At 37.4% G+C, this 26867-nt stretch overlaps 1 protein-coding gene and 1 long non-coding RNA gene across 4 annotated transcripts in view; one reads left to right on the top strand and one right to left on the bottom strand.

The window, feature by feature from the left end:
- Positions 1–26867, top strand: part of JADE3 (jade family PHD finger 3) — a 260292-nt gene that overhangs the window by 136127 nt on the left and 97298 nt on the right. For all 3 annotated transcript variants that reach the window (XM_077145602.1, XM_077145600.1, XM_077145601.1), the window contains one exon: positions 17389–17546. In XM_077145602.1, coding sequence (XP_077001717.1) covers positions 17389–17546 — 158 coding nt within the window. The remainder of the gene's footprint in view (positions 1–17388; positions 17547–26867) is intronic.
- On the bottom strand, positions 789–7346 carry LOC143670469 (uncharacterized). The gene is made up of 3 exons (XR_013169368.1): positions 7292–7346; positions 2646–2753; positions 789–949 (listed from the first exon to the last, which is right to left on the bottom strand). It is a non-coding gene; the product is annotated as an uncharacterized LOC143670469 (long non-coding RNA).

The following is a 26867-nucleotide window of genomic DNA, read 5'->3' as shown; positions in this document are numbered from 1 at the left end:
GCTTTTATCCTACCTTCTGTTTTTTCCTCTCCTCTCCTCCATCCCAGAGTTAACCATTTTTTAAAAAAGGGTTTGGTTTATCTTTTTATTTCTTTTTATGAAAATATATACAAATATGTTTATATATGTGTGCCACTGAATATGTATAAAATTTATATCCCTAACCAGGATGCACTATAGCCATTTTGTTTTCTTCAATTAAAAAACTTAAAAGCATTTTTAAATCAAGAACAGATTCATGAGACCAGTCTGGTAAACAGATATGTTCCTGAGTACTAAACTTACATTCCTGTCCCCTCTTCGACGTTTTACCTTCTGCCTTATGCTTGAGGTGTTTGACTTCTATGGAAAGATAAGGCAAATTCTCACACTCTGTCTTGAGTAAAAATGTTTATCTAAAAAAAACTTGGATCAGATGCTGTTTAAGCTGGCTAGCTTGTAAAATTGAAATCAGACTTATAAGTCTGCTCTTTTTCTCTAAAGTGAAAGGGAAAATTATAGTAGTCATTGGATTTCAGCTTCATTGTACCTGCCATTTAAGGTTTTCCAGACTTTACAGCGTGTCTGCTCCCAAGAGGTTTGGTATTTCTGAAGCCATGCCAAGGACCAGATTTCACTGCCTTTGCTTTTATATCTCTTTGTCTAGAGTTGTCTATCTAGTCTACAGTTGGGTAAATATGTATTAGTTTCCTAGGGTTACTTAGGAACTGGGTGGCTTAAAACAAAAGAAATTTATTCTTTCACGTTTCTGGAGACCAGAAGTCCAAAATTAATATGTCAGGGCTGCATTCCCTCTAGATGTTCTAGGAGAGATTCCGTTCTTTGACTCTTCCAGCTCCTGGTGGCTGTTGACATTCTTTGACTTGTAACCTCATCACTCTGATGTCTGGCTCTGTGGTCACATTGCCTTCTCCTCTTCTATCCATCTCAAATCTTCCTCTGCCTTTCTCTTAAAAAGACATTTATCATTAGATTTAGGACCTGCCCAAATAATCAGGGGTGATCTTTTCATGTCAAGATCCTTAATTTAATTACATCTGCAAAGAATCTTTTTCCAAAGAAGGTAGCATTCACTGGTCCCAAGAATTAGTACTTGAACATAGCATTTTGGGGACCATCATTCAACCAACGTGTGTCCAGGCTACTTAGGAAACTGTACCGAACGGATTTTCATAAGCAATTATGTCAAGTATGAAGACATAGGACATTATACATTTATATTAAGTGATTAGAGAGTATGGCATAATTAAGCCGAAAGCATGATTTTGAGTCAGTTGATTTATTTTGTAAAGAGTATAAACCTAAATTTGAATTTTTCTTGCTGATGCACTCACCTATAATACCTGCAACACCAGTTAATTTTCTTTAATGTTTCAACTGGTTTAAATACCTTGAATTCTCACTCAGCCTATCACATGGGAAAAAATGAAATGTTTTAGGAGGTTGAAAACTACCTCTAGTTTTCTTTCCAAATCTCAGATAGGATAATCCACAGCACTGTCTTTTCCTGAAAAGTAGCTTCACACAATTTTAAATCACCACCACTCCTTAACCCCTGGCTCATTAAAGACACTCAAGTAATTTATAGAAATACAAATGTACTACAGGAAGATTAGTATATCCAGCAAAATGGTGATTTAGTGCCTCCTACTGGCCACTAGGACATTGAGCTCTGTGTAAAACAAGTTAAAAATGTTGTTTAAGAAACCACCAGTTTTTGTTTCCTGTAGATTTACCTCCCTCCCAGGGTATACCTAATTAACTTTAACCGACTAGGGTTCTTGGTAGGAATGTAATTTTGTTGCCACGTGGCCACCAGCTTGTTTAAGGTAGTTTTCTTTTTCCATTTTGTTCTGGTCATATTATTAATTCTAAATCTTCCCTAAGTGAAGCAAACAGTCAGTTCCAGAGGTGTTCCTGTAAACTAGTAAATGGAATGAGCCCTTATTTCATTTAGATGGCATCATTTGATTATATGATCATTTAATACTATGCTCGGTGAAATGCTGTCAGTTTAAATAGAGCTGGACACATTGAGAATTAATTGCTTTATTAGATCATGCTCTGTGCCTCTATTTTCATGTCACAGAACTTGGACAGTATTTCTCCTCAGAGACTATTTCTCCTCAGAGACTCTTTGTGCATATTAAAGGCTAAAATGTTTGCTTGATAGCCTCTCTTCCTTTAATCTTCCAAAAACATGCATGTATTTATCTTCAACCTGCAATGGGTTATTTGATTTTTTCAGAAGTAGAGATCAGTGAATGGGATATAGACCAATGTATGTGTGCCTTTACATGAAAATGTATTCCCTCATTGTTTAGACATTAACTGGGCTTTCATCGCTGAAATATTGCCAGCTTAGCTTGAGAACTGGTGGTATACTTTTGTTCTATTGTTGAAAAGGCAGAATCACAAAGCTGAGCCTGCCCCAGCCATTTAAGTCATGTTTCCAGGCTGGTGAGCACGTTTCTATGCCCATAGTCATGCAGGGGCCCTTTTAACCAGAAGATAATAGGACATCAAACTTAAGATGAATCTTATTCCCGTATTGGTGTACCTAATTGTACTTAGGGTGAAGAAAATGGACTATAGGGAATCTCCTTGTTTCCACAGTCCAAGTGTAGCTGGACCCACATCCTTACCTCTGAACTTTCCACAGAGCTAGGACTCCCTCACCAGGGTTGGAGATAGGAGTCACACTGGAAACCTCTTGGTTGCTGCAGTAGGCATATCATTCTTATCTTTCTAATCTGTGAGGTGTTCATTGATAAAGTTGATAGTAAAAGATTAAATAAATAGGTAGACGATCTAAACCACAAAAGCAGTAAGGTAGATCTGATCATTATTTATCAAATTCTATACCTTGATAATAGAAATTATATTGAACATACCTTCTAAATCACCCATGAAACTTTCCTAAAATTTGGTCATATATTAAGTCTCAGGGCAAACATCAGTAATTTCCATTAAGTAGAAATATTATAAATAATTTTCTGATCACAGTGCAGTAAAATCAGGAATTACTAACAAAAGCAGAAACTCCCTTTACTTGGAAAATTTAAAACCTTCTATTAATCACCTTTTGGGTAAAAGTGGAAAATAGGAACTGAAATACAGATTTTTTTTTTTTTTTTAAGTAATGAGAGGGCAGGCCACGATGCCTCAGCAGGCAGAGTTCTCGTCTGCCATGCTGGAGACCTGAGTTCGATTCCCGGTGCCTGCCCTTGTTAAAAAAAAAAAAAAAAAAAAAAAGCAATGAGCAAGGATTTTGGTAAGATGTCAGAATAGTTAGCTCCAGGATTCAGTCCTTCACCAGAACAACTACTAAACAGGCAGGAACCATTTGAAACAACTATTTTGAAACTCTGTAGGCTAGTTGAATACTACAGAATCCAAGGAAGAGCAGGAGGAAGAGGCTGGTAAATTTCAGTAAAGACCCATAAATTGTTCTTTCTGCACTGCAGTTACCAGTGCTCATCCCCCATGCTCAAGGTAGACCACGGTGGGAGCCATACTGTGCCAGTTTGAAACTTATGTACTCCAGAAAAGCCATATTTTAATCCTGATCCAGTCTTGTGGGGGCAGCAGTTTGTTTTAATCCTGATTCAGTACTGTGGGGTGGAAACTTTAGATTTCTCCGCAAGGCTGTGCCTGGTTGTGGGTTTGGCCTTTAGGTAGAGGTGTGCCCCCACCCATTCAGGTGGGTCTTGATTAGTTCACTAGCATACTTTAAGAGGGGGGACATTTTGGAGAAACCTCAGATGCAGTCGCTTGGAGAACAGTTGCTTCAGAGCCAGTACAAGACTCAGACATTTGGAGATTCAGAGCCCAGGAGATGTTGGCATGTGCCTTCCCCTGAGATACTAAGCAGAACCCAGAGTTGTATCCCAGAAGAGCTAAGTGAAGGCGTACAGATGCTTAGAGAGGAAACCGCTGAAAATAGAGGCTGAAAGTAATGGAGCCCCGGAGCAAAAGACTAGCAGATACCAGCCAAGGTGCCTTCCCAGCTGACAGAGATGTTCCAGATGGCATCAGCCTTTCTTGAGTGAAGGGTAACCTCTTGTTGGTTCCTTAGTTTGGACATTTTCATGGCCTTAGAACTGTAAAGTTGCAACTTAAAAAATTTCCTTTTTAAAAGCCATTCCTTTTCTGTTATATTGCATTCTGGCAGCTTAACAAACTAATACACAGACCCTGACTGGTTCACTGGTGACAAAAAGAGTGTTTAAAATCCTCTTCCCCAAGAGCAGGGGTGAGCGCATCAAGTTACTGATCACAGCTTTTGATTATCAACTTCAGATTGCTGGCATCTCTGCTCTGAGGACAGCCATTATTTCAACCCACCCTGGACAAAAGTGATGGTGATGAGACTTAAAGATGGTATAGCTTTAAGTCTCATGGCTGTGGGGAACAAGTTCCAGGGCTACATTTGCTGGACAGGACCCAAAAGCTCAGCTTAGGGGATCCATAGAAGAAAACTCTTGGTACCCTTTCTGATCCCCTCTACAGGGCACTTTGGAGCAGATCTGTGCCCCACCTTCTTAGGTCCCTGGCCCTGTTTCAACTGGGGAAAATTGATTTGGGAAACTCCTCTCCAGTGTGCCCCCATCTCAGAATTTGTCCTCCAGGTGAAAGCAGCTTAAGACAACCAAAGAAACTACAGAACTGACAGCCTAGGAGAAAGGCTTTGAGCTTTAAACACCCAGGAGAGCAAAGTCTGCCTCCTGGGAAAAGGAGGGGAAATTTAAACTCCTATTAACAGGGGAATTCCAAAACAACTAATAGGCACAGGCTCAGAAAAGACAAAGAGGACCCTGCAAACTGCATTCATCTTGGGCACACCTTCCTGATAGGAGGGCTGCAACTCAAGAAAATATCTGCCTTATCACCTGCTGATTATGAGATCAAGAAACAGACATCTCAGGGAATAAGTCCCAGAGTTCGCATTTTTAAATATTGAAATGTGCAGTGAACAACAAAAGAGTACAAGGAAAAAAACAAAACAAAACAAAAAATAAGAAATGATGGCCCATCCAAAGATAGGATAAAAATCCAGAAAACACCAGTGAAGACCAGAAAATGTGGACATAGCAAGCAATGATTTTTTTTTAATGATCTTAAAATTGCTTAAGGAGATGAAGGAAAATACAGAAAAAGAACTATAGGCTATCAGGAAAATATTGAATGAGCAATATGAGAATCTTAGTAAAGATAGAGAAAATTTTTAAAGGAACCAAAGAGAACTACTGGAGTTGGAGACCACAATAACTGAAATGAAAAATTAATTCCCAAGAGTTTCAAAAGTGAATTGGAGCAGACAGAAGTAAACACCAAACTTAAAGATAAGACAACTGAAGTGAGTCAGGCTGAGGAGTAGAAAGGAAAAAGAATTATAAAAAGTGAAAAGAACTTACCAATATCGCATTTTGGGAGTCTCAAAAGGAGAAAAGAGAGAGAGAGAGGGCCAGAAGGAATATGCAAAGAAATAATCAGGGAGAGCAAGCCAAATAGAAGATGTGAATATGCACATCCAATAAGCCTAAAGAGCACCAAACTGGATAAACATGAAGAAAAATACACCCTGTCATATATTGATTACAGTGTTGAGTGCAAAGGCCAAGGAGAGAGTTCTGAAAGCTGCAAGAGAAAAGCAGTGTGTTAGGTACAAGGGAGTCCCAATTAAATTGAGTACTGATTTCTCATCAGAAACCATGGAGGCAAGAAGCCAGTTGGTTGAAATACTTAAAGTACTGAAAGAAAACAACTGTCAACCAAGAATTTTACATCCAATGAAACTTTCTTTCAAAAATGAGATAGAGATTAACACATTTTAAGATAAAAACTGAGAGAGCTCATCACCACTTAGACCTGCCCTACAAGCAGTGCTTAAGGGAGTACTTCAGACTGAAAGGAAAGGACAATAGGGAGTGGTTCAAAGCAGCATAAAGAAATAAAGACCTCAAGAAAGGTAAGCATGGGTCATTATAAATGCCAGTATTATTTTACTACATTGGTTGGTATGTAGCTCCACTTCTTACTTCCTATAGGTGCTGAAGTACAAATGTATAAAAAATAAGGATAAATCTATGGTTTTGGACATATAATGTACAAATATTTAAGTGATAATAAGTACAAAATAAGATGAGACAGAGGAGTATAGGAAAGGGGTGAACATATGCTATTAAGGTTAAGTTGGTAACAAACCCAATATGATTGTTATATATATAAGATGTTAAATTTTAACTATGGTGATCACAAAGAAAACATACAAAACAACATATCCAAGTAGAAAAGAGAAGGCACTCAATATGGTACAATGCAAAAAGAAAATCAAATAAATATAAAAGTAGGCATCAACAGAAGACTTGAAGAAGCAAAAAAGTATAAGTTTTACAAAGGCTAAATAGCAAAAGGGCAGAAGAAAGTCCTGTAGTGCCTTTAAATGTAAGTAGATCAAACCCGTCAGTCAAAAGGGAGAGATTGGCAGTATGGATAAAAGAGGATACCCAACTATATGCTGTCTGTAAGACACTCACCTAAAAGTCAAAAGTACAAGTAGATTGAAAGTGAAAGGATAGAAATATATATATACCATGCAAGTAGTAGCTGAAAGAGAGCTGGGGTGACTGGCTATATTAATATCAGATAAAATAGACTTTAAGTAAATAAAAAAGAGTAACAAGGGACAAGGACTGTCCTTATATACTGATAAAGGAGTCAGTTGAACAAGAACATATAACAGTTATAAATATCATGCACCTCACAGCAGAACCCCAAAATATATGACTGATTTAAAGGGAGCTATCAATGGTTCTACATTAATACTAGGAGATTTTAATATACCACTTTTAATATTGATTAGAACATTTAGTCAGAGTATCAATAAGGAAATATAAAACTTGAACGATACTATAAACAGGCATGTAGCACACTTTACCTAACAACAACAGAATGCACATCTACTCGAGTACACATGGGTCATTCTCCAGGGTAGACTATATATTAGCTCACAAAACAAGTCCTATAAATTTTAAAATGTTGAAATCATATAATGTATCTTCTCCACCCACAACTGAATGGAGCTAGGAATCAGTAACACAGGGAAAAAGGGAAAAATTCATAAATATATAGATATTAAACAACATACTGTTAATCAACCAATGGGGAAAAGAGGAAATCACAAGGGAAATTACCTTGAAGCAAATGAAAATCAAAATACAATACACCAAAACTTATGGGATAAGCAAGGCAGTGCTAAGAGGGAAATTTATAGCTCTAAATGACTTACGTTTAAAAAGAAGAAAGACTTCAAATCAGAGACCTACTCTCAAAACTGGAAGAACTGAAAAGGAAAGAGCAAACTCAACCCATGTGAGCAGAAGGAAGGAAATAACAAAGATCACAGCAGAGATAAAGGAAGTAGAGAACCAAAAAAAAAAAAAAAACAATAGAATCAAAACCAAAATTAGTTATTTGAAAAGATCAATCAAATAGACAAACCTTTAGTTAGACTGACAAAGATATAAAGGGACAAGATACAAATAACAAAAAAATCAGAAATGAAAATGGAGACATTACTGCTGACCCCACTGAAATAAAAAGGACTATAAAAGGATGTTATGAACAACTGTATGCCAGTAAATTAGATAACCTAATGAAGTGCACAGATTTTTAGAAACATGCAAACTACCTACACTGACTCAAGAAGAAATAGAAGATCTCAACAAACCAATTAATAGTAAAGAGTTTGAATCAATAATCCAAAACTCCCCACAAAGAAAAGCCCAAGTTTAGATGTTTTCACAAGGAAGTTCTCCCAAACGTTTCAAGAAACTTAACTCTAATTCTGCTCAACCTCTCCCAAAAAATTGAAGAGGAAGGAACACTCCCACTCATTCCATGAGGCCAACATCACCATTATACCAAAGCCAAATAAAGATACAAGAAAAGAAAATTATAGACCAGTAACTCTTAGGAATATTGAACAAAAAAATCATCAGCAAAATACTGGCAAGGTGAATCCAACATCATATTAGAATAATTGTACACCATGATCAAATGTAATTTATCCTTGTTAAGCAAAGTTGGTTCAACATAAGAAAATCAATTAACGTAATACACCACATTAACAAAATAAAGGACACCATTTCTTTTTTTTTATTGACAAAACGTAACAACATAAAAACATGAACATTCTTAACATATGAACATTCCATTCTTGGTATGTCATCAGTGACTCACAATATCATCATATAGTTGTATATTCATCACCATGATCATTTCTTAGAATATTTGCATCACTGCAGAAAAAGAAATAAAAAGAAAAAACTCATACATGCCATACCCCTTACCCCTGCTTCTCATTTCTGTCTACCCAGTATATTTTAACCTTTGTTCCCCGTTTTTTTCCTATACCCCTTACCACTCCCTTTCATTGATCACTAGTATTTCAATCTACTCAATTTATTTTAACATTTGTTACCCCTATTATTTATTTTTAATCCATATTTTTTACTCATCTTTCCATACCATAGATAAAAGGAACATCAGATACAAGGTTTTCACAATCACACAGCCACATTGCGAAAGCTATATCATTATACATTCATCTTTAAGAAACATGACTACTAGAACACAGCTCTACATTTTCAGGCACTTCCCTCTAGCCTCTCGTATTAATACACCTTAAACTAAAAAGGGGATATCTGTATAATGCGTAAGAATAACCTCCAGAATAACGTCTCGACTCTGAAATCTCTCAGCCACCGACACTTTATTTTGTCTCATTTCTCTCTTCCCCCTTTCGGTTGAAAAGGTTTTTTCAGTCCCTTGGTGCTGAGTCCCAACTCATTCTAGGATTTCTGTCCCACATTGCCAGGGAGGTTTATACCCCTTGGAGTCATGTTCCATGTACAGAGTGGGAGGGCAGTGACTTTGCTTGCCGTGTTGGCTGAGAGAGAAATAGGCCACAACTGAGCAAGAGAAGAGGTTCTCTGGGGGTGACTTTTCAGCCTAATTTTAAGTAGGCTTAGCCTATCCTTTGCAAGGATAAGTTTCATATGAACAAGCCCCAAGATTGAGGGCTCGGCCTATTGATTTGGTTGTCCCCACTGCTTGTGAGAATATCAAGAATTCTCCAAATGGGAAAGTTGAATTTTCCCACTTTCTTGCCATTCCCCCAAGGGGACTTTGCAAGTACTTCCTTATTCACTGTTCATATCACTCTGGGATTTATCAGAGGATCACACTGGACAAACCTACAAAATCTCATGCCCTATTCAAGGTTCCATGTATTTATGGTGTTCAGTTAAACTGTCCATAAAAGCTATATAACGAAATGCACTAGTCAAACTATAAATTTTGTACCAAATAAACATTTTGTGCTTTACTCTCACCCAGAAGTTAAAGTTTTAAAATATGAATGACCGTCTGTTTTCAACACCCTGCAATATTGACATTCCTTTGTTCTCCCTCATGCAAAAACATTTTTTAATTTGTACATTTAGTCACTGTCATTGTACATTCTAGGCTTTCCTAGATTATAACATCTCAGTCTTTATCATCTTATCTTCCCTTATGGTTTCATATGTGCCCCCAGTCATCCTCCTTCTATCCTTCTCAAATTCAATGTCATACACTGTACTTACATTATTGTGCTACAATCAGGCCTGTTGCAGTCCACTCGAATTACCCAATATCTACCCATTTCTGTCTCCTGATGACCTCTGTTCTTAACTGAAATTTTTCAAGTTCATTCATTAATGTTACTTCATATCAGTGAGACCATACAGTATTTGTCCTTTTGTTTCTGAGTAATCTCACTTAGCATAATGTCTTCAAGGTCCATCCACATTGTTACATGCTTCATGACTTTATTCTGTCTTACACTTGCATAATATTCCATTGTATGTGTATACTGCAGCTTGTTTAGCCACTCGTCTGTTGATGGACATTTGGGCTGTTTCCATCTCTTGGCAATTGTAAATAAAGCTGCTATAAACATTGGTGTGCAAATGTTCGTTTGTATCCTAGCCCTCATGTCCTCTGAATAAATACCTACCAATGGTATTGCTGGATCATATGGCATTTCTATACGTAGCTTCCTGAGGAACCGCCAAACTGCCTTCCACAGCAGTTGTACCATTTGACGTTCCCACCAACAGTAGATAAGTGTGCCTCTTTCTCCACATCCTCTCCAGCACTTGTCATTTTCTGTTTTATTGATAATGGCCATTCTGGTGGGTGTGAGATGATATCTCATTGTGGTTTTGATAAGCATTTTCCTAATAGCCAGGGAAGTTGAGCATCTTCCCATGTGCCTTTTAGCTGTTTGTATTTCCTGTTCTGAGAAGTGTCTTTTCATGTCTTTTGCCCATGTTGTAATTGGGTTGTTTGTCTTTTTGTTGTTGGGTTAAACAATCTCTTTATATATTCTGGATACTAGACCCTTATCTGATACTTCATTTCCAAATATTGTCTCCCATTGTGTAGGCTGTCTTTTTACTTTCTTGGCAAAGTTCTTTGACGAACAAAAGTATTTAATTTTGAGGAGTTCCCATTTATCTATTTCTTTCTTCAGTGCTTGTGCTTTGGGTGTTCAATCTAGGAAACTGCCTCCTATTACGAGTTTTATAAGATATTTCCCTACATTTTCTTCTAAAAGTTTTTTCCCTACATTTTCTTCTAAAAGTTTTATAGTCTTAGCTCTAATGTTTAGGTCTTTGATTCATTTTTGAGTTAATTTTTGTATAGGGTGTGAGATACAGATCGTCTTTCATTCTTTTGCATGTGGCTATCTAGTTCTCCAAGTACCATATATTGAACGGACTGTTCTGTCCCCGGTGAGTTGGCTTGATTACCTTATCAAAGATCATTTGTCCACAGATGAGAGGGTCTATATCTGAATGCTGTAGTCTATTCCATTGGCCAGTATATCTGTCTTTATGGCAGTACCATGATACTTTGATCACTATAGCTTTGTAATATGCCTTAAAGTCAGATAGTGTGAGACCTCCGACCTTGTTTTTCTTTCTCAGTATATTTTTATCTATTTAAGGCACCCTGCCCTTCCAAATGAATTTGGTTATTGGTTTTTCTATTTCTGCAAAGTAAGTGTTTAGGATTTTAATTGGTATTGCATCGAATCTATAAATCATTTTAGGTAGAATTGACATCTTAACTATATTTAGTCTTCCAGTCCATGAACACAGTATGCCGTTGCATTTATTTAGGTCTTATGTGACTTCTTTTAGCAATTTCTTGTAGTTTTCTTAGTATAGGTCTTTTGTATCCTTAGTGACGTTTATTTCTAAACATTTTATTCCTTTGGCTGCAGTTGTAAATGGAAATTTTTTCTTGATTTCCTCCTCAGCTTACTCATTACTAGTGTATAGAAACACTACAGATCTTTGAGTGTTGATCTTGTGACCTGCCACTTTGCTGTACCGATTTATTAGCTCTAGTAATTTTGCTGTGGATTTTGGGGGGGTTTTGTCATGTAGTATCATGTCATCTGTAAACAGGGAGAGTTTTACTTCTTCCTTTCCAATTTTGATACCTTGTGTTTCTTTTTCTTGTCTAATTGCTCTGGCTAGAACTAATTGCTCTGGCTAGAACTTCCGACACAATGTTGCCTCCATGAACCTGGTGCCCTTGGAACAGCCACAGGACATGTATAGTGGGGTGGCTGCACAGATGGAGGTGTTCCGTGCAGAGGACACTGCACGGGGTGTGCGCGTGGCACAGGTGCTGGAGGCCTTCGTGAACCGCAAGGTGGTCAAGCAGATGGTGATAACTGTGGTGTATGGGGTCACCTGCTATGGTGGACGCTTGCAGATCAAGAAGCGCCTCTGGGAGCTCCACACCTTCCCCCAGGAGTTCATGTGGGAGGCTTCACACTACCTAGTCTGGCAGGTGTTCACTAGCCTCCAAGAGATGTTCTCGGGGACCCGGACCATCCAGCACTGGCTGACCGAGAGCGCATGGCTCAGCTTGCTCATGGGCTCTGCTGTGGAGTGAGTCACACCCCTGAGCATCCCCATCATCCAGCCATATCACCATGTCTCCAAGGTCGTGATCAGTGGGGAGGATCCAGAGCATGACAATTAGCAGCAGTGGAGACAGCAGCCAGAAGCCCAACATGCTGAAGCAGAGGAATGGCTTTCCCCCCAACTTCATCCTTTCACTGGACTCCTCCCACATGATGCTCATGGCCTTGTACTGTTACAGGAGGGGCCTGACCTTCGTCTCGGTCCACGACTGCTTCTGGACCCACACGGCTGATGTCCCTGTCATGAACCAGGTATGCCGGGAACAGTTTGTCCATCTGCACAGCCAACCCATCCTGCAGGAGCTGTCCCAATTCCTGGTGAAGCGGTTCTGCTCCAAGTCCAGGTCCCTGAAACTCTCCCAGAACCTCCAGAGGATCAAGCTGCTCAAGGCAATGCTGTCCGTGCCTGAGACAGGGGCCTTCGACCTGGAGCAGGTGCTGTACTCCCTCTACTTTTTCAGCTGACGCTGCCCAGCTGCCCTAGCCCCAGTGTAAATAAACCATCTGCATCCACAGGAGCTTCTGCCTCTGCAGAGGAAGGTGGGTCCAGGCCGCAGCTGGGCACTTGTAAAGAAAGAAAAAAATTAAAAGTTTTTTCCTCAAAGGACTTTATCATTAAAGTGAAAAGACAACCTATTCAATAGGAGAAAATATTTAGAAACCGCATATCTGGTAAATGTTTAATATCCAGAATATATAAAAAAAATCTTTCAGTTTAACAATACGAAGACAAACCAATTAAAGTTGGGCAAAAGACTGGAATAGACATCTCTCCAAAGAAGATATACTAATGGCCAAAAAAGCACGTCAAAAGATGTTCAACATGATTATCCACCAGGGAAATGCAATTCAGAACCACGATACCATACCATTTCACACGTTATTAGAGTGGCTGCAGTTAAAAACACAGAAAATAGAAAATGTTGGAGAGGATGTGGCTAAATAGGAACTATTCATTCTTTGCTCATAATAAGACAGTTTGGTGGTTCCTCAGATAGTTAAGTGCAAAATTACCATATGAGGGCGGGCCATGGTGGCTCAGCAGGCAAGAATGCTTGCCTGCCATGCCAGAGGACCCAGGTTCGATTCCCGGTGCCTGCCCATGTAAAAAAAAAAAAAATTACCATATAACCCGGCAATGTCACTACTAGGTATATATCCAAAGATATTGAATGTTGGCACTTAAACAGATATTTGCACCCTGATGTTCATGGTGACATTGTTCACAGTTGCCAAAAGGTGGAAGCAACCTAAGTGTCCATCAACAAAATGTGGTATATAAATAAATGTAATATTATGCTGCCATAAAAAGAAATGAAGTTCTGATATGCGCTGCAACATAGATGAACCATGAAGACAGCATGTTGAAATAAATCAGACCCAAAAGGATCTTACCGATTCCTGAAATAGAATAAGCAAACTGATGGAGTCAGAATCTAGAATATAGTTTATCAGGGGACATGGGGATAGGGAATATCGTGATGTTAGGCTTAAAATGTGCAGGATTCCCATCTGAAATGATGGAGGTGTTTTGGTTATGTATGGTAGTACAACCTTGCAAATGTAATTAAAAGCACTGAAATATATGTCTGAATGTAATTAAAAGGGGGAATGTTAGGTTATATATATGGTAATAAAATAAAATTTTTTTAAAGAAATCCATGCAGCTGGACTTCACAAGCAGTGATCCCTAAGTTGAACCATCAACTGCACTTAATAGTACAATTTTTAAAATGTGCTGTCATAATTGTAACAAATGTTTCATACTTATGCAGGTAGGGTTTTGTGTGGGAGTCCTGTATTTTGTGCATGATTGTTCTATAAAGCCTTAACTTCTCGAAAAAAAATAAAAATAATACAAAACCATTACATCTCAGATGCTTACTCCAAGTCATAAGTTATACAATTAAGAGAGAGGCAGGCATTGTTCATCCAACTATTGATAAATTTTTTACAAATAGAGCACTTTAATTCTCAATGTTTCTGATGTTTTAATTACAGTATACTGATACATATTAGATTTACTACTTTTTTTTCCTATAAATTTATACCCAGCAGTATGAGAGTTTCTGATATTTTGACAAAAAATCCATAAAGGTCACACAGAACTATTCATGATTTTCCCCAATCATTAACATCACTTTTCATTTGAAAAACTGAATAAAATGGATAATTTCCTAAATATAAATTACCAAAACTGGCCCTATTAGAGGCATAAAGCTTAAGCTGATCAGTTTCCATAGAAGAAATAGAAAAATAATGTATTAAGGAACTTTGCCAGAACAAAAGTGCCAGGTTTTTTTCAGAGCATTGGAAAGGAAGGAAAATGTCCTAAATCCTTTTGTGAAGCATGTATAATAATGATACCTAAACCTGATAAAAGAATACTAAAAAAAGAGAAACTACAAATTACTATCACTCACAAATACAATGCAAAAATATTAAATAAAATATTAGCAAATAATACAGTACCACATTAAGAAAATAATACCCCTTGAGAAATTAGCATTCATTCCAGAAATTTAAGCTTGTTTAGGGATTACGAAATCCACTAATATCTTTTTGCATTTTAATATGTCTAAGGGAAAAATATGATTATCTCCATAGGTGCTGCAGAAGCCTTTAACAAAATTCAACACCTAGTTATGATTTTTTTTTTTTTTTTTTGGCATGGGCAGGGTCCAGGAATCAAACTCGTATTCATGATTTTTTTACAAATAAAAAACATGCAAGAAATTAGGAACAGTGAGATACTTCTTTAACATTATAATATATATATTTTAGTCTTAAACCTAGGATCTTATTTAATGGGGAAACACTGGAGGCATTCCACTGATTTCAGAAAGAAAGCAAAGATGCCCATAATCTCCGTTACTATGCAATGTATTAGTAGTGATATTAGCCAATGCAATTAAACAAGAGAAACCAGTTAGAGACATAAGAATAGGTAAAGAAGACACAAGCATCTGTTTTCAGATGATATGGTAGTATATCTGGAAAACTGTAGAGAATTGATAAAACTAACTCAAGCAATAAAATAATTCAGTAAGGTGGCAGAACATGAAGTTGACATATAAAATCAACAGCTTTTATAACCAATTAGGGGACATAAACATGCCTGGGGCATATCATAGTGTTAAAAATTAAGAAAATCCTCAAAAGAAGGATAGAGTATATTTATAGAACATAGGCACCTACCTGAAAGAGCTCCAAATGGCCAAGGGTAGAATAATATTGTTTTAAAGTTTAACTTTTTATTATGGAAATTCACAAATGCATACAAAAGAATAGAGGGTAATAATATAAATGCCCATGTTCCCAGAATCAAATTTCAAAAATGATCAACTTTCTGCTGTTACTCTTTCATTAATTCCCCCAGTACATTTTGCTTTTCTGGATTATTTTAAAGGAGATCCTGGATATTACATGGTATCAACCTGTAAGTATGTAGAGGTTGTAACTAACAAATAAGTATCTAAAAAAAACCCAACATAATTATGACAACCAACACTGTTAAGAAAAATATCCGTAACATTTTTGATATCCCATTCATATTGTTTTCACTGATTATGTCAAAAAATCATCTTACAATTAGTTTATTAACTGATCAAGTTGATCCAATCAACTTCCACATATTGCATTTGGCGTTTTTAAGCATTTTTTCCTCTTTAATTATTAGAGAAGCTGTAGGTTTACAGAAAAATCATGCAGAAAGTACAGTTCCCATAAACCCCCTCACACTCATAGTTTTCCCTTTTTTAACATTTTGCATTAGTGTGATATCTTCGATGAAACAATATTATAATTATACTTTTAACTGTAGTCAGAAGTTTACATTAGGGTTCATTGTATTGTACAATTCTATGGGTTTTTTAAGATTTTTGTTCTAGTAACATATATACAACCTAAAATTTCCTATTTTAACTACTTTCAAATATACAACTGAGTGGTGTTACTTTAACAATGTTGTTCTACCCTTCATCAGCATCCATTAGCAAAACTTTTCCATTTGTAAAGGTGGAACAATTTGAGCAACAAAATAACAATAGTAGTGTATTGTAACCAAAAGAATAAAATATCCATGAGTCCATAATGGTATAAATAAATAAATGGAGGAGAAGGTGCAGATTGTTCTTACAGAAAAATTCCAATCAATAAATTTTGAAGGAGTGAGGAAAACAGGAAATCACCAGTAGAGCACTATAGTAATAATTGTTACAGGCAAGATAGCCACCAGTGGATGCTAAAATTAGTCCATGACAGTTTGAGGAGAATCAGGATATTTTTATAGTCTTAAAGTATCTCCATAAAAATATATAAATAACAGTAGATAAACCCGACAAGATCGGGTTTTTACCCGATCAAGTAACACCAATAATAAGATATATCAGCATCATACATGCCCCCATTTGATGAACTAGGAAGGGCATAGCATCACTTCTGTAGTATCCTTTATCAAAATCTATTTCTTTTAGTTTAAACATGAGAAAACAGTAGACAAACCCAAATTTGAAGGAATTCTACAAGATACCTGACTAGTACTGTTCAAAAGTGTTTAAGTCATGAAAGACAGAAACTGTCCCAGATTAGAGGAGACTAAGGAGACATAACTAATTGCATTATGGGATCCTAGGTTGAATTCTAGAACAGCAGAGACATTAGGGAGAAACTGACAGAATTTGACTAATGTCTGTAGGTTAGTTAATAACATTATAACAATATTAATTTCTTGGTTTAGATCATTGTACTCTCGTTATGCAAGATATTAATATTAGAGGAAACTAAGTGAAGCCTGTATGGGAATACTCTATTGTTTTTGTAACTTTTGTCCGTGTAAAATTATTTTTAAGAAAGCAATTAAAAAATAAGGTGAGCAATATTGTGAATATAATTAATACAACTGAATTGTACACATGAATGTGGTTAAAATGAGAAATTTTAAGTTGTATACTTACTACTGCAATAAAAAGTTTAGAATAAAAAAAGTGATTCTTAAAGAAACAATTACAACTTATCAGTGTGATGCTTATTATTTAACTTAATGAGTCAGTGATTGTTTTGTATAAATTGTTTTATAGTTACCTGTATTATTGATTTAAATTCAAGGAACCCAAGAAAATAATTCAGAAAGGACCCATTTACCGGAATAAGCTGATTTCTCTGTCAATGCTTAAGTCCCTTTCTAAAGAGAAGTTTATCTGGCTGTTTAGGAAGTTAGAGATATTTGTCTTTTGGAAGTGGGAAATGGGTGTGGGTGGTCTTTTTAAAAGGAGAACATTAACCGATGTTAATTCCATAGTGATGGTCTTCTCAAGGTGTGTACAATATGTTCCCAGGTATTTCGGAAGGACCTCATCAGTGCCATGAAACTTCCAGATTCTCACCACATTAATCCTGACAAATATTACCTCTTCGCTGATACGTGGAAGGAAGAATGGGAAAAGGGAGTCCAGGTACCAGCCAGTCCAGACACTGTGCCACAGCCTTCCCTCAGGTATTTGCATGCTTGAATTTTTCACCTAAGGAATGAATGCTCTCATGGTTATCTGTATCTGGTATGGGGAGAAACTTTGAGTGGCTAATTATACATTTATAATACGAAGTCACATACTGTGATCACCAGTTCACTCAGACCAGTGGCAGATTACACCAGGCTGGGATAGGCCAGTAGTTTAAAAAGTCAAACTAATTTATTTAGTGATATAATATGTGCCCGTTCACAGGCCAAAACTGTTTGAAGACCAATGTGAAATTACAGTAAGGTTTTTGAGACCAGGATTTCCAAGTCTGACTCAACAATCAGTAGCATTTATTGGACTTCAAGTAAAAATAGAGCTTTAATTAATTACATAACACCTGTGGGAAGTTGCTTCAATATGGGCCTCATAATAATAACATTTGTAAATAGAGGTCTAAAACACACAGTTTATAAAATGCATAAGCTCAAGTGAAAGGAGATTACTGGAATAATTGGGTTGATTATAATTGACGTGGCCTTAATTTGCAAAGATTTGAGAAGAAAGTTGAAGTAGGGAAGGGTTTTGGTTTTTGTGGAAAGGGAAGAGTAGGGGTTTTCTGCCAGAGAAAGTAGTAATTTCAGCTCCTCGTGAATACTGACAAATTTTGGAAGCCTTTTTTTTAATAATGTTCTTTGTGTCCCCAGTGCTTCGCACAAACGCTGGCATGACATAAAATACTCAATACAATTTTGAGTGAATGAAGAAATGAATTAATAGAATGGAGAGTGTTAGATAAAGGGGCTGGTGGGACCTGTTGATTACTATTTCTCAGTGTACATCTATTTCTACTACATACTAGGTTCCTAAAGGGCAAGGATCACATCCTTGAATTCTCTGTTCCTAGAACTAGGTTCTTAGGACCTAATCATGCTCCAGAAATGCTTGATGACTCACTTTTAGAAGCCCAAGCCTGGGGTGTTTCATGCATAAAGAGGCTGTCCCTGCTCTGTTGAGGAAATCTTACTCAACACATGTCCTGAGACTCACTGATTTGTCCTCATTGACACCATCTTCTGCCTCCTAAAAACCAGACTGGCATCATCAGTGAACACAGTCAGGCATTTTCATATCCTGCTGTCAGGATTTTTATATTACCATAACAGCCCTGGTGGTGACTTGACCATCACTATTCCATTGAAAGTCCGAGGATTATTGAGAGTGAGTCGTATCTTGACTTTGGCCTTGTTTGGTAAGTCAGTATCAATTGCCTATCTAATACAGGTAATTTTAATCTTTCAGGTTAAGTGAAGAACCTTTAATGTACCACTTTGAAAATTTTATATATCAGATCAGTGATCCATAGATGAGTAAGGAAACAAAAATGGAGTGTCTATTTAGGAATAGTAATTTTAGGGTCTGAAAGAGTTAGCTTGTTTTCAAGTAGACAGATGTGCACTCCCTAAATTCTGTGAGACCTTAGTACTCTAAAATTTGTTCTGAGGGTTTGGAATATTTACCAATGGGACAGCAATTCTCAAATTTGAGGTGGTGTTAGAATCACCTGAATGACTTGTTGAAACCGATTTCTGGATCCTACCCTCAGAGCTTTTGATTTAGTAGATCTGAGGTATGGGGCTGAGAATTTGCTGTTCTTATAAGTTCTCACATGATGTTGATGTTACTGATTCAGGGACAACACTTTGAGAACCACTGCTGTGGAATATTTTTATCTTCTTTTCTGAATGTAAAGGAAGTTTTCATAACTTGGATTTTACTTTTGGCTTTCAATATGAGTCAATATTTTGTATAACATATGGGTTTTAAGTCGAGGTTCAAACTTGGATAGGGTGATTCCTCCCACATTGTTCTTCTTTTTCAAAATTACTGTAAATATTCTAGTTCTTTGTCTTTTTATATGAATTTTTCTTTTTTATTTTGCATGGGCAGACACCGGGAATTGAACCCGGGTCTCCGGCATGGCAAGCAAGAATTCTGCCTCCTGAGCCACTGTTGCACCACCCTATAGATGAATTTTATAAGCTTATTTGTATCTACAAAATGTCTTGCTAAGATTTTCATAGGAATTTTATTAAATCTATTGGTCACTGGGAAAAATTGAAATGTTTTACATGAGAAGTCTTTAAGACATAAGTATGGTACTTCTCTCCATTTATTTAGCTCCTCTTTGATTTCTTTCATTGGCTTCTTTTTTCTTTATTAGCGAAATTATAGGTTTACATGATAATCGTGCATAAAATACAGGATTCCCATGTAGCACCACACCTCCAACACCTTGCATTGGTGTGAAACATTTGTTACAATCGATGATAAATCATTTAAGTTCATCACTGTGGAGTGTAGTTGCATGAATTTTTTTTTTAATTATGCTGTTACATATATACACCCTAACATTTCCCCTTTTAATCATATTCAGATAAATATTTCAGTGCTGTTAATTGCATTCACAAGGTTGTGTTGCCATCACTGTATCCATTACCAAAAGATTTCCATAATTCCAAATAGGAACCCTGTACATTTTTTAAACTTTTTTACTGTATAGTATAACATATATACAAAACAAAGAAATAAAAAGCAATAGCTTTCAAAGCATTCTTCAACAAGTAGTTACAGGACAGATCCCAGAGTTTGTCATGGGCTATCATATGATCCTCTCACATTTTTCCTTCTAGCTGCTTCAGAATATAGGAGGCTAGAAGGCTTAAATTTTTTTTATCATCACAATCAAGTTTTTTTCTTTTTTTTGTGAAAAAACCTATATACAAAAAAAGCTATAAATTTCAAAGCACACACCACAATTAGTTGTAGAACATATTTCAGAGTTTGACATGGGTTACAATTCCATAATTTTAGGTTTTTACTTCTAGTTGCTCTAAGATACTGGAGACTAAAAGAGATACCAATTTAATGATTCAGCATTCATATTCATTTGTTATCCTATCTTCTCTGTATAACTCCCATCACCTTTGATCTTTCCATCCCTCTCTTTAGAGCTGTTTGGGCTATGGCCATTCTAACTTTTTCATGTTGAATGGGTCTGTCACTAATATGGGGTAGGGAGATGAAACTATCTGATGTTCTGGAGAGACTGAGCCCCCTCTAGGTTTCAGGACTTATCTGGTCCAGGGACCCATCTGGAGGTTGTAGGTTTCTGGTAAGTTACTCTAGTGCATGGAACCCTTGTGGAACCTTATATATCGCCCTAGGTGTTCTCTAGGATTGGCTGGAATGGTCCTGGTTGGGGTTTGGCAGGTTATGATATGTAGCAAGGTCTAACTGAAGCTTGTGTAAGAGCAACCTCCAGAGTAATGGGAACCCTGTACATTTTAAGCCTTAACTTCCTATGCCCCATCGCCACCCCTCCACATCTAACTTACATTCTAGATTCTGACTGTGTGAGTTTGATTATTCTAATTGTTCTAGTTATTCTAATTGTTTCAAATCAGTGCAGTCATACAATATTTGTTCTTTTGTGTATGGCTTATTTTACTCAACATGATGTCTTCAAGGATCATCCACATTGTCATATATATCAGGACTGCATTTGTTTTTATAGCTGAATAATATTCTGTTGTGTGTTATACCACATTTTATTTATCCCTTCATCGGTTGATGACCAACTTAGGTTGCTTCCATCTTTTGGCAATGGTGAATAATGCCACTATGAACATCGGTGTGCAAATATCTGTTTGAGCCCCTGCTTTTATTCTTTTGGGTATATACCTTGTAGTGGGATTGCCAGGTCATATGGTAGTTCTGTACTTAGCTTTCTGAGGGACAGCAAAACTGTTTTCCACAGTGGCTGCATTATTTTAAATTGCTATCAGCTGGGAGAACTGAATATCAATAGTCAAAAGAATGAAAGAGGAAGTTTACCTTACACCCCATACAAAAATTAACTCAAAGTGTACCAAACACATAAATGTAAGAACTAGCACCATAAAGCTTCTCGAAGAAAATGTAGGGAAACATCTTCAAGATCTAGTACTAGGAGGTAGCTTCCTAAACTTTATACCCAAAGCATAGCAACAAAAGAAACATAGATAAATGGGAACTCCTCAAAATCAAATGATTCTGCACTACAAAAACTTCATCAAAAAGGTGAAGAGGCAGCCAACTCAATGGGAGAAAATATTTGGAACTTTGTGGAAAAGGTGAAGAGGCAGCCAACTCAATGGGAGAAAATATTTGGAACTTTGTGGAAAAGGTGAAGAGGCAGCCAACTCAGTGGGAAAAATATTTGGAAATCACACATTGGATAAAGATTTGATATCCTGTATACATAAAGAAATCATACAACTCAACAACAAAAGAACAAACAACCCAATGATAAAATGGCCTAAAGATATGAATAGGCAATTTTCTGAAGAGCAAATACAGATGGCTCAAAAGCAGATGAAGAGGTGCTCATTTTCATTAGCTATAAGGGAAATGTGGATCAAGACTACAGTGAGATACCACCTCACACCAATAAGAATGGCTGCTATTAAATAAATAAGAAACTATAAATGTTGGAGAGGATGTGGAGAAATTGGAACACTTACTCACTGCTGGTGGGAATGTACAATGGTAGAGCTACTATGGAAGACAGTCTGGCGGTTCCTCAGAAAACTATCGAGTTGCCCTATGACCAGGCAATAGCACTACTTGGTATATACCCAGAAGAGCTGAAAGCAGTGACACAAACATACATTTGCACACCGATGTTCATAGCAGCATTATTCACAATCGCTAAAAGATGGAGACAATCCAAATGCCCACTGTGCCTGTTTGAAAGGATGTATGTACCCTAGAAAAGCCATGTTTTAATCCTAATCAATCTTGTGGGAGCAATGGTTTCTTCTAATCCCTATTCAGTACTATAGGTTGCAAACTTCATTAACTTATCTCCACGAAGATGTGACTCAATCAGTTGGTATATTGCATTCCAGCAGCTAGCTGGGTATTAAACTTGATTAGGTGGAGATGTATCTCCACCCATTCTATGTGGGTTCTGATTAGTTTACTGGAATCCTATAAAAGAGGAGGTATTTTGGGAAAAGTTTCAGAATGATGGGAGAACGAGGAGAGAGCCACAGAACTATGATAGAAGGACGAGAGTCACAGGGTCTACCAGCCAGCAGCCTTTGAAGATGAAGAAGGAAAACGCCTCCTGGGGAACTTTATCTCCAGGCCTTCAAGAGGCCTGGAGAGAAAACTAGCAGGCACTGCCATGTTTGCCATGTGCCCTTCCAACTGAGAGAGAAACACTGATCACCTCTGGCCATCCTGAAACAAGGTATCTTTCCTTGAATGCCTTAGCTTGAACATTGTTATAGACTTGTTTTAACTGGGACATTTTGTAAACTTGCAACTTATTAAATTCCCCTTTTTAAAAGCCATTCCATTTCTGGTATATTGCATTCTAGCAGCTAGCAAACTAGAACACCCACCGTCAGACCAGTGAGTTAGCAAAATGTGGTATATACATGCAATGGAATATTATGCATCAGTAAGATGAAATGATGTCCTGAAGCACATGACAAGATATGAGCCTTGAGGACATAATACTGAGTGAAATAAGCCAGACACAAAAGAGTAGATACTGTATGACTCCAGTTTTATGACCATGGTAAATGTAAAATTAGAGGCTTATAACACAGAATATAAGAAACATAGAAGCAAGTGATACATAGAAGCTAGTGATGGGTGAATGGTTAGCTAATGAAGTTGAACTCAAATGTAAGGAAATAAATAGAAGTGAAGGTGGTTCACTAGTGGATCTATAAGTAATACTACCATACTGAAGGTGAACATACTTGAAAGGGGTTGTATAGACCTATGTGTCCCACTGATTAACACAACAAATATAAATAAGTTCTTACAATTAACTACTTCAAAGGTATGATTCTTGTACAAAGAGTGTTTAAGTTCAGGATATAGGGGGAAAGCTGCTATTGGATGCTATGGGCCATGTTTAACAGGAAAATATCAGCAGTACCACAGCAATATCAAGGGTAAATAATAGGTGGAGAGACTAGAGTTAAGGGAAGGTTTAGATTCCCCATTAGGTGAGGATGTGTTTATTAGTTATCTTTCTCTTGGGAACAAGGAAATTATCTAAAATTGTGAGTGTTGATGGACTGTGGATTTTGGGCGTTATACATGATGCCTAATGAATGGAATTGGCTGAAGGATGTGCTGACTGAAAAGTAGATTGGTGAATGACAGTTTATACATGTAATTGAATATTGTGCTACTACAAAAAGATATGAAGTTGTGAGGCATGCAGCATTGCGAACGAACCTGTGGGACATTTGGCAAGGCAAAATAAGCCAGAAACAAAGAACAATTATTGTGTGGTTTCCTTTAGAAAATGCTTATAAGGAAACAGGGGCCAAGGTTGTAAGCTTTTATAGCAGTCACATTTAGTCCAAAGTGATAATCATTGTTTCTGGATTCTGAGAGGCTGTTTTATATATGTATAACCTGATATTCTGAGATAAGAACAAAGCTGGTCAGGTTGGGATTAAGGTAATTCAGAGTTTAGGGGTAAGGAAGACATTGTCTATATTTTGGAACCTCACCTCCTCTTTGAGACCAAGGGAAGAAAGGTTTGTTTTGTCCGGAACCTGAATTTTCTGTAGCACACTCTCTGACTCAGCCTGTCTGGATGGCTCATTTGAACAATCAAAACACAGGGAGCCCAGAATAGGAATGAGGGCCTTTAATCCTGTATAGCTTAATCAATGCCTGGATACACCCTAAAGTGTGTTAAGTGGATGTTCAAGGAGTGTTGGCAGGGTTCCTTGAGGGATGGGAGAAAAAATATGGAACTGTTGAACTTTACCACCGGGGAATGCTCTGATGCTGTGTCGAACACTGGGGACACCCATGTTGGTAGGCCAAGCCCTTTATCTTGAGGCTTGCTCTTGTGAAGCTTATGAATGTAGAAGAGAAGCTTTAGCCTACCTATAGGTATGCCTAGGGGTTACTTCAGGAGGACCTCTTTTGTTGCTCGGATGTGGCCTTACTCTAAACTCAACTCTGCAAGTGAAATCATTGCCCTCAACCCTACATGGGACATGACATCCAGGGGTGAGGGTCTCCCTGGTGGCATGGGAGATGGCTTCCAGGGATGGGTCTGGCCCTGGCACCGTGGGATCAACAATACCATCCCGATCAAAAGGGGGAGAAGAAGTGTAATAAATAAGGTATCAGTGGCTGAGAGAGTTCAAATTGAGTTGAGAGGTTACTCTGGAAGTCATTCTTATGCAACCTTCTCTTACGCAAATTTCACTTGCTACTTAACATAAGTTGCAAAACCGCAACCAAAACCATCGCAGCCAATCCTAAAGGACCTACTAGGGCAATATATAAGATTCTCCAGGGGTTCCATGCACTGGGGTGGCTTTCCAGAGGCCTGTAGCCTCCAGATGGGTCCCAGGACCAGAAGAGTCCTGAAGCCTAGAGGGGCCAACCTTTCCAGAGCATTGGTTAGTTCCATCTGCCTACTCTGTGTGGTTGACAGCCTCTTCCAAGATGAAGGGGTTAGAATGAGTATAGCCCAGATACACCTGAGGAGTAGGACAGAGAGTTGGGGAGTGATGGTGGAGTTATGCAGAGAAGGGTAGGGTTTAACAAACGAGTATGACTGCTGAATTATTATATTGTTATTTCTTTTAGTCTCTAGTATCTTAGAGCAGCTAGAAGTAAAGACCTACAATTGTGAAATTGTAACTCACACCAAACTCTGAAATCTGTTCTACGAGTAATTGTTGCACTGTGCTTTGAAATTTATTGCTTTTTTGCATATGTGTTTTTTCACAGAAAAGAAAAAAAAAGTCAATTGTGGTGATAAAAAAATTTATTCCTTCTGGCTTCCAATGTTCTGGAGCAGCTAGAAGGAAAAATCCGAGATGATGGTATGGTAGACCACGACAGACTCTGAGATATGTCCTATAACTACTTGAAGAGAGCTTTGAAAACTATTTCTTTTCATTTTCTTTGTTTTGTATTATGTTATATTATACAAAAGAAAAAGCTTAAAAAACTTGCTGTCAACAATGAATGAATGTTCCTATTTTTTGCATCCTTTCCAACACTATTTTTCATTTTTTTAAATAGCAACCATTCTAAGGGGTTTGAAATGGTATCTCATGTGGTTTAGATTTTGCATTTCCCTGATGGCTAGTGATGATGAACATCTTTTCATGAGCTTTCTGGCCATTTGTATATCTTTTTTGGAGAGATTTCTTCCAAGTCTTTTTCCCTTTTTTTTTTTTAACACTTTTTATCATTCTCCCATTAATTGGGTTTTTTGTCTTTTTGTTGTTAGGTTGTTGTTTTTGTTGTTAGGTTGAAGCATGATTTTATGCTTTCTGGATATTAATTCTTTATTGGACATGTGGTTTCCAAATATTTTCTCCTTTTGTGTAGGTTGTATTTTTAGTTTCATGATAAACAGAAGTTTTTTATTTTGATGAGGTCCCATTTATCTATTTTTTACTTTGCTACTTGTGCTTTGTGTGTTAAGTCTAAGAAAGCATTGCCTAACACAGGATCCTACCTTTCCCTGTGTTTTCTTCTGGGAGTTTCATAGATCTAGCTCTAATATTTAGACCTTTGATCTATTTTGAGGTGTCCTCCTTTTTTCTTTTGCAAATGGAGATACAGCTTTCCTAGCACCATTTGTTGGTGTCCCCCATTGAGTGAATTTGTCACCATTGTCAGAAATTGGTTGGCCATAAATGTAAAGGTTGATTTCTGAGCTCTCAATTCTATTCCTTTGGTCTACGTGTCTGTCTTTGTGTTGATCCTATGGTGATTTCATTACTATGGCTTTGTAATATGTTTTATGATCCAGAACTGAGTTCTCCAAATTATTTTTTCTCTTTCAAGATGGCTTTAGTTATTCAGGGGCCCTTTTCCTTCCATTTGAATTTGATTATTGCTTTTCCATTTCTGCAAAGGAGGTTGTTAGAATTTTGTTGTGTTAGTTAGATTCAGTTGTCAACTTGGCCAGGTGAGCATACCTAGTCTTGTTGCTGCGGACATGAGCCAATGGTACCTGAACCTCATCTGTTGCTAATTACATCTGCAGTCGGCTAGGAGGTGTGTCTGCTGCAATGAGTGACCTTTGACTTAACTGGCTGGTGTTTAAATGAGAGATCGCAATGTAGCACAGCTAAGCAGCTCGGCATTTCTCATCTCAGCACTTGCAGCTCAGCCCAGGCCTTTGGAGATGCAGAAAGAAGTCATCCCAGGGAAAGTTGTTGGAACCCAGGGGCCTGGAGAGAAGACCAGCAGAGACCATCCTGTGCCTTCCACGTAAGAAAGAACCTCAGTGGAAAGTTAGC

Source organism: Tamandua tetradactyla, chromosome X, assembly GCF_023851605.1.
Source record: "Tamandua tetradactyla isolate mTamTet1 chromosome X, mTamTet1.pri, whole genome shotgun sequence".
Classification (NCBI taxonomy): domain Eukaryota; kingdom Metazoa; phylum Chordata; class Mammalia; order Pilosa; family Myrmecophagidae; genus Tamandua; species Tamandua tetradactyla.
This window is presented reverse-complemented; position numbering and strand designations above follow the sequence as displayed.